Source organism: Lactuca sativa, chromosome 8 (genome assembly GCF_002870075.4).
Source record: "Lactuca sativa cultivar Salinas chromosome 8, Lsat_Salinas_v11, whole genome shotgun sequence".
Taxonomy (NCBI): Eukaryota; Viridiplantae; Streptophyta; class Magnoliopsida; order Asterales; family Asteraceae; genus Lactuca; species Lactuca sativa.
The window spans coordinates 31364762-31381581 of record NC_056630.2 but is presented as its reverse complement, the minus strand read 5'-3'; the positions used below and the strand labels follow the sequence as shown (position 1 = coordinate 31381581).

Here is a 16820-nt window from a genome sequence, read left to right as displayed (position 1 = left end):
TATCGCCTCTTGGTGTGTTCTTGATTTTTTAGTGAACTTTGGTGAAGAAATGAGCATTTAGTGCATTGCGGATTTCATTTAAGAAAAGATCCAACCTTTTACTTTGTTTATGGACCATTGTAAGTTAGAAAGTCTCTTCCTTTATGCATATCTTCCATAGATCTAGACTACTGGATGTGTTTTGGTCCTTTTTTTCTTGATGTTATTGGAGTTGGTAAAACTCTAGAACATTATGCTTGACTTCGGAGTTAGGATGATTTCTGAGCGTTTATAAGATCATTTTAGTGCATGTTTGGGATCCATTAGAGCCATGCAAAGGAACAAGTCATTAGGGCTTTTTTGTGTTAGGGTTTGAGATCTTGAGTGATTGAGCCATGGATCTGGATAAAAGTTGGAAACTTTATCCATTAATACCCTTTTTGGGTTTATATCTGAGAATATGAGCATCGATCTTAAGAGATTAAGGGTTTAACAAGAAGTTGGTTAAGACTTGTAAAGCGTGATGCGACTAAGGAAGGGTCGCGATACGAAGCTTCAAGAATTATTTTGGCTGTTTTTTCGTTTAGTGTCGAGACACGACCAAGAGTTAGGTCGCAACGCGTTGCCCATTGACTTTAACTAGTTGACCATTAACTTTTGACAAGTTTGACTTTTGGTCAAACTTTGATAGATTTCAGTTATAGACTGAGCTTTTACATCTGATTGACATCTAGATAGTTCGTGTAACTAGTTCTTTCGAGGACACATGCTTGTGACTTCAACTCTTGATACCATGTGAGTTTTCTCACTATACTATATGTGACAATATATATTCTTTGCATGATATATATATATATATATATATATATATATATATATATATATATATATATATATATAGGGTTATTTCGAAAACAAAAAAACCCTAAAAATCATAAAAATGCATAAAAAAATACCAAGACATCACAAAACTTTTTTATCAAAAAATCGAAACATTTTTTCCAATTTCGCTGAAAAAAATAAGAAATCATTTTTTTTTCTGAAAAAAAAAAATTTTTTAGCGATTTTGATCTAAAAGTTGCGACTTTTTGATAAAAAAATTTCAAAATTTTTTTTTGTGATCTCTAAGTATTTTTTTTATGCATTTTAATGATTTTTAGGGTTGTTTGTTTTCCATAGAACCTAAACTTATATATATATATATATATATATATATATATATATATATATATATATATATATATATATATATATATATATATATATATATATATATATATATCCTTTTGTATGTATCATATTTAAGGGGTTGGTTGTGGAACGACGTTAGGTTGTGAACCTAGATACATAAAGTCGTCGACAAAACAATGCTAGGATACGAGTCACTGTTGATGATGGAACGACGCTAGGCTACGAGTCTGGTTGCGAGCCATTTTTATATGCTACTTATATGTATTGCAGTATTTTGTATTTTCGGAAATTCATTAAGCTTTATGCTTATAGTTATTAATTAAAAAATTTCAAGTTGTTCTTTTGGAAAAAGAAATAAAACAAGGAAATGCATGATGTGACTGTACACATGCATCAGTAATGGATATCTCTTGACTTCCGTTGTTATTGATATTACTCAGGTTATAGATATGATTGTTGAACAATAGGTTTTTATCTATTTTTTGAAAAGGTGTTTTGAATGATTTATCTTATGTCTAAGGCAACTTGCATAATTATAATCATCAACTTACCAAAATTATATATGACCACCCTAGATATCATTTTAGTGAAATCAACAAAAAATCATCAACTGTTTTGCAATTTAAATTTAAGAAAAAAAGATTAATTACAAAAAATAAAAGCATATATTATCTATGTATTTAATATATCATCCTATTTTTATATTTCCACTAATGCATTTGCATTTTATATTATTTATGTATTTAATTATTATGAATATTTTTTGGTAACCGGAAAGATTTTCAGAATAGTGTGTTTGGTAGGTAAAAATACTATAAATATAATTTGATATATTAAAATATAATGTTTTGATAAGAACAAATAATAATATAATAATAAGAATAAAAATAATATAATATTAAAAACCCAATAAATAAAGATACTATAAAATATGTTTTGGGCCACTCGTCCATAAATAAAAGCATTTCTTCTCCTACGTGCCATTGTTGACGCAATACCACCACCACCACCACGAGGCAGCTTCTGCAGTCACTCAACACTCAAGGAGTTATGAGTACGGTGGTTGCTGATGCAACAGTTCCTCCGATGACAATGGCGACTGCAGCGGATGAGCAGCAGCAACAACAGCTAAAAAAAGGAATAGCAGAATTCTACGATGAATCTTCGGGGATGTGGGAGAATATATGGGGAGAACACATGCATCACGGATTCTACGACACCGATGCCGTCGTAGAACTCTCCGACCACCGCGCTGCTCAGATCCGTATGATCGAACAAAGCCTACTTTTCGCCTCTGTTCCTGGTATAATATTTTACTGCTTTCTTCTTTTTAGTTCAATCAATCGATTTTCTGCCTGATATTTCTCCAAATCCGAAGCTTCAAGTTTAATTTTCATCCTGAATCGCTTTATAATTGCTCTGCATAACTTCAAAATCGACATGATAGAAGCTTCGGTTACTTCACTAGAGACAAAAACTGATAATATCTATGCTAATTTGAATCAATCAAGGTTTTAGCTCTATATTTCACTTTCACCTTTACGAATGAACTTATTTCCATTGATTAACTCATGCTAAAGTAGTTTGTGAGCGATATCTTTTGCGATTATGTATTTGTTGTTAATTTTTATGAGATTCACAACCTTCAATTTGAAAAAATAAGATTCCACAGGGAAAGAATTTCAAATTGTACTTTACCTTCCTGTTTCATTGCTTTTAGTTTTCACTTTTCAGAGTAAATCATACTTGATCGATCTCATGAGTTGCCCTTTTCATTTTGCAGATGATCCAGTAAAGAAGCCGAAAACCATAGTTGATGTTGGGTGTGGTATAGGAGGTAGCTCAAGGTACCTAGCAAGAAAATATGGAGCTGAATGCCATGGCATCACCCTCAGCCCTGTTCAAGCTGAAAGGGCTCAAGCCCTAGCTGCTACCCAAGGATTAGCTGACAAGGTAACAATCATTATTTGTTCATCTAAAAAATTGGGGACAAATTTTGCTTATCCTTGATGAAAAATATGTTGCATAACATGAGCTTCTATTAGTTTGTGAACTAAGCATGAAAAGCTTGCAGGTTTCATTTCAAGTTGCGGATGCTTTGAACCAGCCTTTTCCTGATGGAAAGTTTGACCTAGTTTGGTCAATGGAGAGTGGAGAACACATGCCTGACAAACTAAAGGTTCTCGTTTTCTTAAAAAAAATCTTTAATATTCCTGAATTCAGAAGGTGACATACACTGACATATTCTAATTTCACTCTTACTTAAATTGGCAGTTTGTTAGTGAGTTGGCTCGAGTGGCTGCTCCAGGAGCCACAATTATCATAGTCACATGGTGTCATAGGGACCTTTTACCTACCGAAAAGTCCCTACGCCCAGAGGAAGAAAAAATCTTGAACAAGATTTGTTCAGGATTTTTTCTTCCTGCTTGGTGTTCTACCGCTGATTATGTAAAATTACTCGAATCCATTTCCCTTCAGGTAAATTACATTGTCGAATATCTGACATGTTTGTCCTAACAGTAAAAAAAAATGGTTATTCTGAGCTGGCCCACACCACACTATCGTATGAACAGAATTAAAATTAATTCTTATACTGCAACTGCTTAAATTTAAACCGTATTTAAAAAAAGTCTTTAAAATGGCTGTGCATTGTTGATTTAGGACATCAAAGCAGAAGACTGGTCAGGAAATGTGGCACCATTTTGGCCAGCTGTGATAAAAACAGCCTTGTCTTGGAAGGGCATTACGTCATTACTAAGGAGTGGTAATTAAGATTTACTTTTTTTTTTCTTTTTCTTTTTCTTAATAATGATGATGATTTTTTTTTTAAATTTTATTAAAATTGGATAGGATGGAAGACTATAAGAGGAGCAATGGTAATGCCATCAATGATTGAAGGATTTAAGAAAGATGTAATAAAATTCTCCATCATTACATGTAAAAAGCCTGAATAAAAATAGGTGTGTAATGTACTTTTGATTGTTGTACTTTCTTTGATAGACTGCTTCATTTTGGGTTCTTGTTTTAATGTCTAATAACTCTTTTTTCATATTTTTTTTATAAGTTTTGTTTTTTGTTTTCTAGTGTGAATTTATATAATTAAATTTGTTATTGTATTTTGAATCTGTTATAAAAGATAAAGTCTTCTTTCATAAAACAACTAGTAATATCAAAAAGAGTGAAAATCATTTTTTTATACCAAAAGTAACAAATAAAGAAGTATCTAGAAGTGGGTCCACGTTAACCCAACCTGTCATATGCCATTACTTTATGTTGTACAAAAAGAATCTTCTCGTTGTCGATCATTTATTTCTAACTCGTTTATACAATTTTGTAACACCTATCAGTTATCCCTTTTTAGGTTTACAACCTCAAAATAACAACGTGGCTGAGATTATAAGAGCCAACGATAAAGCTTTAACACATAAAACACATAAGAAAATTTTCTACTTTGGAAGATCAAATCATAAAACTAACATCAAGTAAAACAAAAGTTTTTTAGATCAATCCTTACCGGGACAGCCTTTAAGGTCTCTAAGAATCCTCAAAACTATCTTTATGAGTGAAAAATGGGACTATACATGGCATTGACTCGACGTTTGAACAACAAAGAATGCAATGTTAGATCTAGTAATGGTTAAGTGTATTAGTTTATCAATAATGTGTTGATACTTAATTAGTAACATTAATCAGCAGTTCATCACTAGAATCAACCTCATGTGTTGAAAACACCTAAAATTTGATTCATAAGGGTTGAAACAGGTTTAAAACTCAACATACTCTTAGCATCTATATACTTATGCACTAGACTTGTACTTAATTTAATAAACCCACTTACATCTAATTGGTTTCCTACCAATAGGAAGAAAAGAGGGACTATTACCTCAATTAGGTATTATGTTGGATCTTGATAGTAGTTTAAAACATAAACTAAAATAAGCATGCCAAGAGAAATAATACATAAAGCCATCAAGATCTTCCACGTATTTATGTTGTTATGTTCTTGGATGATCTTAAGAACCCAAAGTAGATTTCATCAATTGGTTCACACCCAAAGACGACAATCAATGAAAATAGCTTGAAACCCTTATTCTCTAATGCTTGAACTTGATTTATTTAAGACCGAGGCACACAATGTGTGTGTGTGCTTGGTTGAAAGTAAGACAAGAGAGAACTCATGAGTTATGAAGGAGGATGGAATGACATGATCAATGGGGGCCTTTATAGGTAAACCCTAATGTTTAACTTGTTCAACTGTATATAACCAAATATGCTTATGTAATGCCAACAACTTATTGTGTTAATGAGCATATCTCTAACAGATTCCCACTTCACGAGACACAATAACGATATGGTAACAATAACAATGGTTTACATCACTTCCCCAAAGTTAATATCGGGTATGTCATTCAGGACAAGTGTAGCACCTGGTTCTTGGTATGTATTCTGTTATTAAATCTTCATTTATTTTTGCGTTTTAGCCTTGGACTCAGCGAGTCGAAGGACTAACTCGCCGAGTAGAATCGGGATGAGGCGCGGGGTTTGAGCTGCGGACTCGGCGAGTAGCCGCTGTTTGGACAAAAACCCTAATCCAGGGGTTTGCACCCTATTTAAACGACCTTATACAGCCTCCTTTCCCCCTTTATGCTCCCAAACACTCCTCATAGCAAACCCTAGCCGTTTTTGAGTAGATCTAAGGCTTTTTGAGTGATTCTTGTGAGTTTTGATCTCAAGGAAGAAGGAAGAGCATAGAAGGATCAAGAGGGGACTGAAGGATTCGAGTTTGGTTCATCATTTGCAGTCTTTGGAAGGTATAAAGTCTGAACCTTGCTCATTCATTTGTTAGATCCCTCTTTGAGGTGATTTAGGGCTTTTATAAGCCATTTTTGGTGGCCAACCATGTTTGCAAACATGGTTAGGGGTTTGGGCTTCTGTATCATGTCATTTATGAGCCACAAGTCAGATCTATGTTGCTTTTTACACCAAGAAAGGCCCCATGCAACAAAAGAACCATTTTAGAGCCTTTTAAGCTCTAATGTCCCATTCATGCACGTAAAGTTTGTAACTTTACGTGCTAGATCGAGTTTAGGAGCCTGGATCTATCATTTGGTTAAGTGTTGTACATCAGAAATCGAAGTTCTTAGTAAGGAATGTGATAGACTCGGCGAGTCCAAGGGTTATGGTCCCATATCAGTGAGGGTCATAAGGACCAGTTGAGTGTGGAAGGGTTTTAAGAGTCCTAGGGAGTGACCCAACGTTCTGGACTAAGCAAAGTGTTCTAGGAATTCATGGTACTCGGCGAGTGAATGAACGGACTCGGCGAGTCCAAGACAATCTTCATGGTACTCAGCGAGTTGTTCATACAACTCGGCGATTCAAGGACAGAACGTGTTCATAGGATGAAGAGTAACTCGACGAGTTGTTCATACAACTCGGCGAGTCAGGGCAAGACATGAGTATCGATTGATGATGAACTCGACGAGTTGTTCATACAACTCGGCGAGTCGGATGTGGATTCATTTGGTGTTCTTTTAGAAGGAAAACTCGTCGAGTCATATCCTAACTCGACGAGTAGAGACGGGTATGAGGTCTGATGGAAGGATAGGGACTCGGCGAGTTGGTGAGCCAACTCGGCGAGTCAGGTCAACTGGAAGTTAACTTTGACCTTGACTTGGTCAAGGGGTAAAATGGTCATTTTACCCTAAAGGTAGATGTCAGTTTCTGACTAAGTGTTTTGTGGGAATTATAGTCGGAGGATTTCCGGAGTAGCAGCGGCATCAGTCAGAGGATTCCCGCATAGTTCAGCAACTACGAGGTGAGTTACCTTCCAGTAGGGGTGGGTCTAAGGCCACAATGTCGGCCCACCATTGAGGAGTATTTAGAAGATAATTGTCTTTGTGATAATTTATCTTGGTCTGGTATGCGTTTGGTTATGATTTATATATGTATGACATGTTACATGATAGGGATAGTTTCCCTGATAGTGGTCCTTAGGATCAAGGGGTAAGTCAGTACCCGGATATGTCTGAATGTGTGCTTATATCTTGCTAATGTATGCTAGTGGTAGGGGGTGGAATAGTCCCCTGTTACCGGTTGAAAGATACCGATGACGGTTATCGGTTGAAAGATACCGATGACGATTACCGGTTGAAAGATACCGATGTTGATTACCGGTTGAAAGATATCGATGATGATTACCGTGTAACATCCAGATTCCTAGGTATATTATTTTATTCATTTATTTTGGAGTTTGTGGAGGGACTCGGCGAGTTGGTGATTAGACTCACCGAGTAGGATCGCGAATTCTAATCTGGATTAATGACCGGACTCGGTGAGTCCGCGCTGTTTAATGAAACCCTAATTTCCCGGGTTTGGGACCTATTTAAAGGCCCTTAGGGTCGTCATTTGCAGCTACCAAACCCCAGAGAGAAACCCTAAAAGAGCTAGAGCGTTTGTGAGAAGAAAGGAGTCATTTCTTGATCTTTGTGGTTGATTCTTGCAAGAAGGAGGTGATTCTAACTTGGAGGAGACCAAGGAGGTTGTGCATCTGGGGATTTCTAACAAAAGACTTCATCTTTGAGGTATTATATCGCCCCTTTAATCTGTTTTGTTGAAGGAATCCATAGATGTAGAGTTTTTATGTCCTTTATTGGAATGAATTGTGAGGATATGGCCCCTATTCATATTGAGACTTCAGATCTGGACCCATAGTGGTCTAAAGAGCTTATTCCAGCTTGCTTTATGTTGAGCTACGGAGGTAATGAGCTTAGGGTGATGTTTTTGGGGCTAAATCACCAAGTGAAACCTCCTAGACATCACATGAGTGTCAAGATCCAAGCTTTACGTGATTATCAGGCTTGGGAAGTTCAGATCTATGGATCAAAGGAACAGATCTGACCTCATGAGGCCAATTGAGTTTATGCATGACATGAACCCGCCGAGTCCAAGGGCAGACTCGGCGAGTAGGGCTGGGGTTTCCCGTAAGTCACTCAGTGAGTAACTTGCCGATTTGGGGGAATGACTCAGTGAGTCAGAGGGGGGATAGAGGATTGGAGTTCAAGGTGGAACTCGCCGAGTTGATCTTGAGACTCGGCGAGTTGAGTCGGGGTGGCCCCGCGATTCATGTCAGGTGTAGCTCGTCAAGCAAAGGGAAAGACTCGACGTGCCAAGCGAGACTAGATAGATAGTGGACACGTGTAGACTCGCCGAGTCGCCCAAGTGCACTCAACGAGTCGGGTCAAAGTTTGACCGTTGACTTTTGTTGACTTTTAGGGTTTGGTCAACAATGGGGCCGTTGAGCCAAGAGAGGGGTAAAATGGTCTTTTACCCTTCTGAGGATGCCAAGAGAGAGTTGAGTCTAGTCTCGAGAGTTATATTTATGAGAGTATTTACCTTATGTGATCAGGCGGAGGCTAGACCATAATTCTACCGAGTCAGAGATTTACCGAGATATCTGAGGTGAGTCTTCTCACTATACTTTACCTTCAGTGGTAATTAGAGTTATGTGACAGAGCTATTGTATGCTATTTATGTGATGTGTTGCACTGCATTATTTCTATGTGATTTATGCCATGTGTATATCAGAGTATATTAGAGTTAGAACCGGAAGGTTCACAGAGCTAGGACCAGAGGGTCCACAGAGTTTGGGGCCCAAGTGCCCACAGAGTTATAGCCTCGAGTGGCTAGTATGTGTTATGCGTGGTATTTTGGGGAACTCACTAAGCTTCGTGCTTACAATGTTTTGTGTTATGTGTTTCAGGTTTTCTCAAGATCACGGGACGGCACCGGCTCGATTGTACACACCAGAGGAAGAGTTTGTTTTGAGGATCCTGGTTTATTAATTGATTGAACAAAAGAGTCATGTATTGTAATTAAAACAAAAAGGGTATTTTTATGAATAGTGTTAAAGAGATAAACTAATTTAAATGAAAAATTCGTTTTGAAAAATTCGGTGTTACAAGTTGGTATCAGAGCCTTGGTTTGAGGGATCCGGATGCACCTTCGGGTAAATCTGGACTCAAACTGAGGAAGTGAGAAAAGTTTTCAAAGAAATGATTTTCTAAAAGTGAATAAGAGTTCAAAGAGAAAGTGAGAAAGAGCAGTGTGTACAATCAGCCAGATCCCGAACGGTGATTTCCCGAAATACCCCTACTTTTGTGTTATGAGATATTTATGATACATTTTATGAGATATTATGCATGCTAGAGACAGGCTAGGTATTTCATATCTTAGGACTAGAGTGGCCTGATTTGTGATGCCTTAGCCTAGGAGTTGTTGTTATATGTGATGCGCTTTTGAGTATGAGTGAATTCAACTCCATGTATGAATGGAAAACGACATCTTTATTTGTTTTATTGGTTCTACTTCCTATTTTTTATGAAGAGAATGAATCTTTTTATCGAAGGATCAGAAAAAAAAAAAGGGTCCGGATCTCCTGCGGGAATGATTTGGAAGAGCCAAAACCAAAAATAGTGGTATTTGCTAGCAACAACATAATGGAGGCAGCCAATCAATATAGATTGATCCGAAATCTGATTCAAATCCAACATAGCACCCATAGGTACATAAGAAATGTATTGAATCGATTCTTTTTAATGAATAGATCCGATCGCAACTGTATTCAGTTGGAATCCTTCTAAGGGATTTGAGTAGAGGAGTAATTTAGGAGAGACGCTTAGATGAGTATTGTGGTGCTTATTGAGTGAATAGTTAGAACCCGTGAGGGGTAGAGTTGCAGAGTTCGGTGGTACTTTGGAGACTGAGCAGAGCAAGTGGAGCTATCACCCAGAGTGAGTTCTATGTATTCTTCGATGCCCGAATGTTGCTTGCTTCGTGCTTTGTGGAACACTCGATGATGGGAGTCAGCTACCGAGTGAATATGACGATATTCAGGAGGTAGATGGTTGGCATCATTAGGAGCTCTTCAGCAGCTGATGGCGGAGAAGTGGGAGGACCAAGGAAGAGCCTAGGGAGTAACCTTAGCCAGATGAGTATGCTGGCGGAGTAGAGCATTTCGCTAAGGAGCGAGCACGCGTGACGGAATTGGTGAACTAGAAGGTTCGGCAGCTACTTAGGAGCTCTGGGATGGTCTGTGTGGAAAGTATGGGTAGATGTGGCAGGTAGTATGGGCCCGTACTACCGAAAGCAGAGGACCCATACTCGATACAGGGAGTATTCTGAAGTTTCATTGGAGCATATTGAGGAGTGATGTTATGGTTCGGGTACCATACATCGGGGTATATTGAGGAATAATGTAATGGTTCGAGGGCAGATTGAGTAGTGATGTTATGGTTCGAGTACCATACATCGGAGCAGATTGGGAAGTGATGCAATGGTTCGAGTACCATGCATCTTAGCATATTGAGGGGTAATGTTATAGATCGAGTACCATATATTGTAGCCGATTGAGGAGAGATGTCATGGGATGAGTACCATGGTTCTTAGCAAATGATGCTTGCGATTCTCCAGTTGTCCGGTCAGGATTGATTGGTGGAGTTTGGACGCGATGGGGTTTTAGGCTAAGGGCCATGATTGAGTCCGAAGAGGCATCCCTTGAGAGGGAGGTCGAGAGCATTTCAGAGTATTATTGGTAAGATGTCAAATGTAGTTGCAAGACTCAGGGATTAGTAGAGAAGGCATTTATGGGGGATTGCGGTCTGAGTGAGCAATCAGTCAATGGAGGAGATGTCACCTTCTGTGACCTGGTGGGTGCTATTTATGTTTCTTGTGGGAAACAAGAGAAACGTGAGATTTCAGTTCTTGGTTTAGGAGTAAACCCTACGAGTTGACATTGATGTCGATTTTTCCACTAGTATAGCAGGCAGCAGGTCTGTCACGAGGAAATGATCTACCATGATCAGGTAGTCAGTGGGGACTGAGATGGTCAAGGACCACATTACACCCTAATTGGGTATAATAGGGCATGTGGTAGCGGTATCAGTGGGTAATCCAGACGAGTATATCAGAGCGGTGGCTATTCTGTCTATGATGGGTATTGAGTATGGTAGTGGAGTCCCTATTCTCGTGATGATTCACATGTTGGAACAGGGGTTGAGAAGTCGAAGGTGAGGAGTATGATGATTTGTTGTTTTAGTCTAAGAGTCAGTGATAGTACTGGACAGTTGAGATGTTCGGTATTGGGATGGTATGAGGCTCCGGACGGCTAGGGGCAGTCGTGATGAGAAATTCCTGAGGATTTCTTCGGAGATTTAGGGTATTTGAGGTTTCTTGATCCCTACGTGGGGAGATCATTGGGCGTTGTGTGGCACCTTCCAAGCGTAGGTGCGATGTTTCTGACGGAAACCGTCTGTGGGGTAGATTGTTGATGCGTCAATTGATGATGGTTCGAACCCTAAGTGGGGGAGAACCGGGTATTTTATTGGGGGGAAACCAGAGATTTGTGCAAGAGCGGTTAGGGGTTGGATACAAAGACCCGCGGCTCGAATTCATGAGACCGGGGTCATTGGTGATCAAGGAGAGGTGCAGAGCGAGATAATGTATGTGGTGCGTGTCTGAGAAAGGATGAGTGTCTCCACGGCAGGTGGCCGAAGGTTAGGAATCTGGTGGTGGTCAGGTCCGTTTCGAGTGGAAGGCTCGTAATGATGGTATGGGCAGTTGAGGACTTCTGGGTCGAAGTATGGATAGAAGATTATCGAGCAGCCAACTCCCGGACCGGTATGTGTATTTTTGCTTGGATTTTGAGCAGTAGGGGAAAGGGTTTCGGAGGATCATCAGCGTGTTCTGAAGCATTAGCGCTTTCTTTGTATTCCAATTGAGTGTTTGGATACACTAAAGTTGCGCATTAGGTAAAATGAAGAATTATTTATGGGGTTCAGAGGAAATGTATTGTTGTATCTGTATGGTGCTAGGAGTAGGAGATCAGTGGTTGAGGCAGGACATTGTGATGTTCTGTAATGGTGTTCCGTAATACCCAGGTATAATGTTCCGATTTCGGAGTTATTTGGAATTTTGAGTTTGAGACGATTAATGGTGTATCATGTATCTACAGTTCCAGTGGGAGCCCTTCGGGTATTGGCATCAAGAGGGATTAATTAAGAAAGTGGATCTCCGTAGAGGTAGGTATTTTTTTATAGCGGTTACCGCCAGAGTCTGTGATGCATATGTGGGACACGGGTGTATAGCTATCTATGATAGTCTACGGAGCATGGGTTAGTGGACGTAGTGTGGCGTTGTGATGAGAATGAAAGCATGGGGTGAAGCTATGGGGAGCCGTAGTATTCACTAGTCAGAGGGTGTTGTGATGCTACAGGGAGCCGTAGTACTCACAAGTCAGAGAGAGGGAGTCGTGGTACTGGTGGGAGTCGTAGTACTCACTAGTCAGATGGTGTTGTGGTGCTACCGGGAGCCGTAGTACTCACTAGTCAGAGGTTGTCGTGATGTTGCGGGGAGCCATAGTACTCACTAGACGGCAAAAGAGTGTGATGATGGAGTGTTCTCCGATCAGTGTATGATGCAGAAGAGTTTTAGGCTTGAGTAGCCCTGGTATTGTGTTTTTGGAGCCTGGTGGTTGAACCAGGGGTGAGACTGGGGTCTCCGTCTCTGTCGGGAATCATTATATTTTGTTTTCAGTTGTGATATATTGTTGCAACATGAGGAGGTTGGAAAAGTGGTATTGCACGGGGCGTAGGCCGAGTCATGAGAAGAGTATCTTATTGGGTAGCGAGGTTCCAACTTTGGGTCGGACCAAACTCTTGAGTTGAGTTTGGAATTAATGGTGCATGGGTAAACGAGATGAAATTCTGGAATTCTGAGGTGAATTCTTGGATGAGGGTATTGTTGTTGTCCGATGTCTAAAACCTGTATAGGTCAGTAATCGGGTACGGGAGATACCGCGAGATTCACATGAGATATGCGCAGCAGACATCAGAGGTCGGGGTTGAGTCGATCTTCGGTCGGATTGTAGTTTTCGTATGAGGTAAAGAGAATTTTGTGACTTGTGTGTCACTGGGCCGAGATAGTTGACACGAGAAGGAAGTTAGTGAGACATTCTGAATCATGTCATGGGTAACCATGTAAGTTCAATTATGGGGTTGAGGTTCTATGAGTTTTCCTATAACAACAACCATCATTCGAGCATCGGTATGCTATCCTTCGGGTTGTTGTATGGGAGGAGGTGTCGGACCCCCAATTGCTGGGGAGAGGTAGGGCAACGTGTAATGGGTAGTATAGAGATTGTGCTTCAGAAGACCGAGCAGATTCAACAAGTCAGACAGAGGTTGTTGACCGCTCAGAGTCGCCAGAAGAGTTATGCGGACAGGCGCTGGTCTGAGCTCGAATTTCAGGTTGGCGATTTCGTGCTCCTGAATGTCTCTCCTTGGAAAGGAGAGATCCGATTCAGGAAGAGAGGCAAGCTGGGGACCCGATATATTGGACCTTTCAGGGTGATTGCAAGAGTAGGCAGGATAGCCTACCGTTTGGAGCTACATGCAGAGTTGGGTCAGATACATGACACCTTCCACGTGTCGCAGCTGAGAAAGTGTATGGCCGACGAGTCGGCAGTGGTACCATTAGAGGATATTCTGGTGGACGCGAGCCTGAACTAGGTTGAGAGACCGGTGGCGATTAGGGATCGGAAGATCAAGGTTCTGGGGAACAAGGAAGTGCCTTTTGTGCAGGTCCAGTGGCAGCATCGGAAGGGGTCAGAGTTGACTTGGGATCCGGAGCGAGAGATGTGTGAGCAGTATCCAGAGTTGTTTGTAGAGTGAGACTTCGAGGACGAAGTCTAATTCTAGCGGGGGAGAATTGTAACATCTGAATTCCCAGGTATATTATTTTATTCATTTATTTTTGAGTTTGTGGAGGGACTCGGCGAGTTGGTGATTAGACTCGCCGAGTAGGGTCGCGAATTCTCATCCGGATTAATGACCGGACTCGGCGAGTTCATGAGTGGACTCGGCGAGTCCGTGTTGTTTAATGAAACCCTAATTTCCCGGGTTTGGGACCTATTTAAAGGTCCTTAGGGCCGTCATTTGCGGCTACCAAACCCCAGAGAGAAACCCTAAAAGAGCTAGAGCGTTTGTGAGAAGAAAGGAGCCTGATGGTGTGCCTAGGGCAGCACAGCATAACCGCGTCCAAGCCCTAGAGCCGGGCACACCAGCCAGCCTCATCCCAGCAGGCTCAGCGCCCACTGGCGCCCCCGGGAGCGGATCGGATAGGCGGAAGGCTCGCGCCCGCCAAGTAACGCTCCTTGCTCCAAGACAAAAGATACGGTCAGGAGACAATGGGCAGGATCAGAGCATTACCGTCGGAGCCAATGAGAGCGCTCTAGCGGTTGAGGGCGCATGACCCTCCAATCAGTGCCTCTGACCTTGTCTCCTACAAAAGTGATCATGTCTGGTACGGACCAGGCAGGAGCGCTAGGTATAAAAGGATGTGCACACAAGACCAGCGGAGTAAGCTCTCTAACCAATCCTGAGAGAACAGACACAAACCCTAAAGTCATCCTAACTTGACTGTTGGAGCGTTCTCCCGGGAACCCCTCCCGGGAAGCGGCTGACGGCCCTTGTTCTTTGTGATCTTGCAGTCATAACCAGGCAACCGAGGAGATCTCATCCCAGAGTCAGAAGCAAGGTCTCATCTAGGACAAGGTTCCATCATTTGGCGCCATCCGTTTGTGAGACGAAGAACACAAACAAAAGCACGAAAGTAAGCATCAATGACGTCCAACGATAGTGACGGACGACCAATTAGTCCCATACGTCCCATGACGACGTTGGACGAAACGCCACCGCCTACAGCGACCAACAAGCCAGTTTTGGGCGAAGGAAGTTCTACAACAGCCGCCGGAAACATTTCGCAACCGTTGTTTTCTCAGCAAGGAACAACTCCGGTGGAGCTACTTTCGCCTAGACAACTTAGATGTCGTCGTTCTTTGCGCCGCCGCTGCAACAGGCGCGAACAGTTCACTCAACTACACCCCCGTCGAGCCATATTCTCAACCTTTCACCGTCATTCGTAACACCTACATCGTTCCAGACGACTGGTGGATAGAGTTCCACAACGCTACTACCACCATTGGCGCAAACCATGATGAACCATTCACCACCCGTCTACTCGACGGTTGGAGCATGGACTGGACCGACTATTCCCTCAAACAACAGCCTACAACAACCGATAATGATCAACCCTGTTACATCCATGCACCCTTTCTCCACTAGCTATCCCCTCCAGCTACCATTCCAACCATACCCCTTTTATGGACCAAGTTCAGGCTACCTTATGCCCCTACAGCATGGAATGAGTTCTCAATACCAGCAAGAGACGCCGACTGCTCCAAACCAGGTTGGTTTTTCCCGGAGTGTAACATCTTCGTTTGTTAAAGAGCTGTTGGATTACGAAATACCAAACACTGCAAAGCTCCCGACGCTTAAAACGTACAATGGGACTACCGATCCAGATAGCCACATTGACACATATGAATGGACGATGACGTCGCTAAAGCTTAACGAGAAGTTTTGGTGCACATATTTCCCGACGACGCTCGATGGCAACGCCGGCACATGGTTCAAAACGCTACAACCGGGCAGCATTTCAAACTTCGCTCAGCTCAAGTACCTTTTCCTCACCAACTTCATGCAGCTACGTAAATACAAAGGCGATTCTCACTCAATTATAGGCTGTAAACAAAGGGAGGGGGAGACTGTTCGAGAATACTTTACAAGGTTCATAAACGCTACGCTGGATGTACCGGGGCATGACGAAGGGCTTATTGTTGGTGCTTTCACATGGGGACTCCTGCCGGAGCCCCTCTCGCAAAAACTCATGGGAAAGAAGCCTCTAACACGAGCTGAGTTGAAAGAAAGAGTGGAACGATACCTACGGCAGGAAGATGGTGAAGCAGCCAAGCAGGCCTACTTGAATGCTATGGCGACTAGACGTCACCACCCGACCCACACGAATTTCCGGGGGGGAAGACACTATGGCCAAGCAAGAAGACCACCGCCACGTTTCCGACTATTTATTAAAGACGACAGACGGGTCGTCGCCCAGAAGTATATGCAGTGTCTGAGAAACAGCAGCCAGCCAAGTCGCCTAAGAGTCGGTACTGTGAGTACCACAAAAGCAAAACGCATGATACAGCTAGCTATTCCGTACTAAAGAAGGAGATGGAGGAGAAACAACTTAAGGGAGACCTGGTAGAGGTGGCGCGACGCCTACACGCCAAATTCGATGCTGAGAACGCCAAGGGTCCACCCTGCGAAGGAGTTCAGCCCAAGGAGATATTCATGATACGCACCAAAAGAAGTAGGGAGGAACAGCGAGGCGAGCAAGTCATTGTTAAACCGTCAGCACGCGCACTCACGTTCTCCATACAGGATCCCCGGACGGACGGCTGGAAAGGTGACAACCCTCTGATAATATGAGCATCCATCAAAGACGTGGCTATCCATAGGTTCTATGTCGACACCGGGAGTTCAGCAGACATCATCTATGAGCATTGTTTATGGCTCCTCCCGGATCGCTGGAAAGATAATTTGCGACCTACGACGGGTAGGTTGGTGGGATTCACCGGCCACAGCCTGTGGCCGTTGGGCACGATCCACCCCCCCCTTACCAATCACTAGCCACGACAAGCAGTGGAAGAAGACTGCCCTGATAGACTTTGTGGTCATTCGACACTCGGCGGAGCA

The 16820-nt window shown here is 42.0% G+C and overlaps 1 protein-coding gene across 1 annotated transcript; it reads left to right on the top strand.

The window, feature by feature from the left end:
- The first annotated feature begins 2132 nt into the window (after nt 1-2132).
- On the top strand, nt 2133-4219 carry LOC111900764 (probable tocopherol O-methyltransferase, chloroplastic). The gene is made up of 6 exons (XM_023896643.2): nt 2133-2473; nt 2954-3123; nt 3245-3349; nt 3445-3648; nt 3832-3934; nt 4021-4219. The coding sequence occupies exons 1-6, from the start codon at nt 2221-2223 to the stop codon at nt 4122-4124; spliced, it is 939 nt and encodes a 312-aa protein (XP_023752411.1). The 5' UTR covers nt 2133-2220; the 3' UTR covers nt 4125-4219.
- Nucleotides 4220-16820: the final 12601 nt, after the last annotated feature.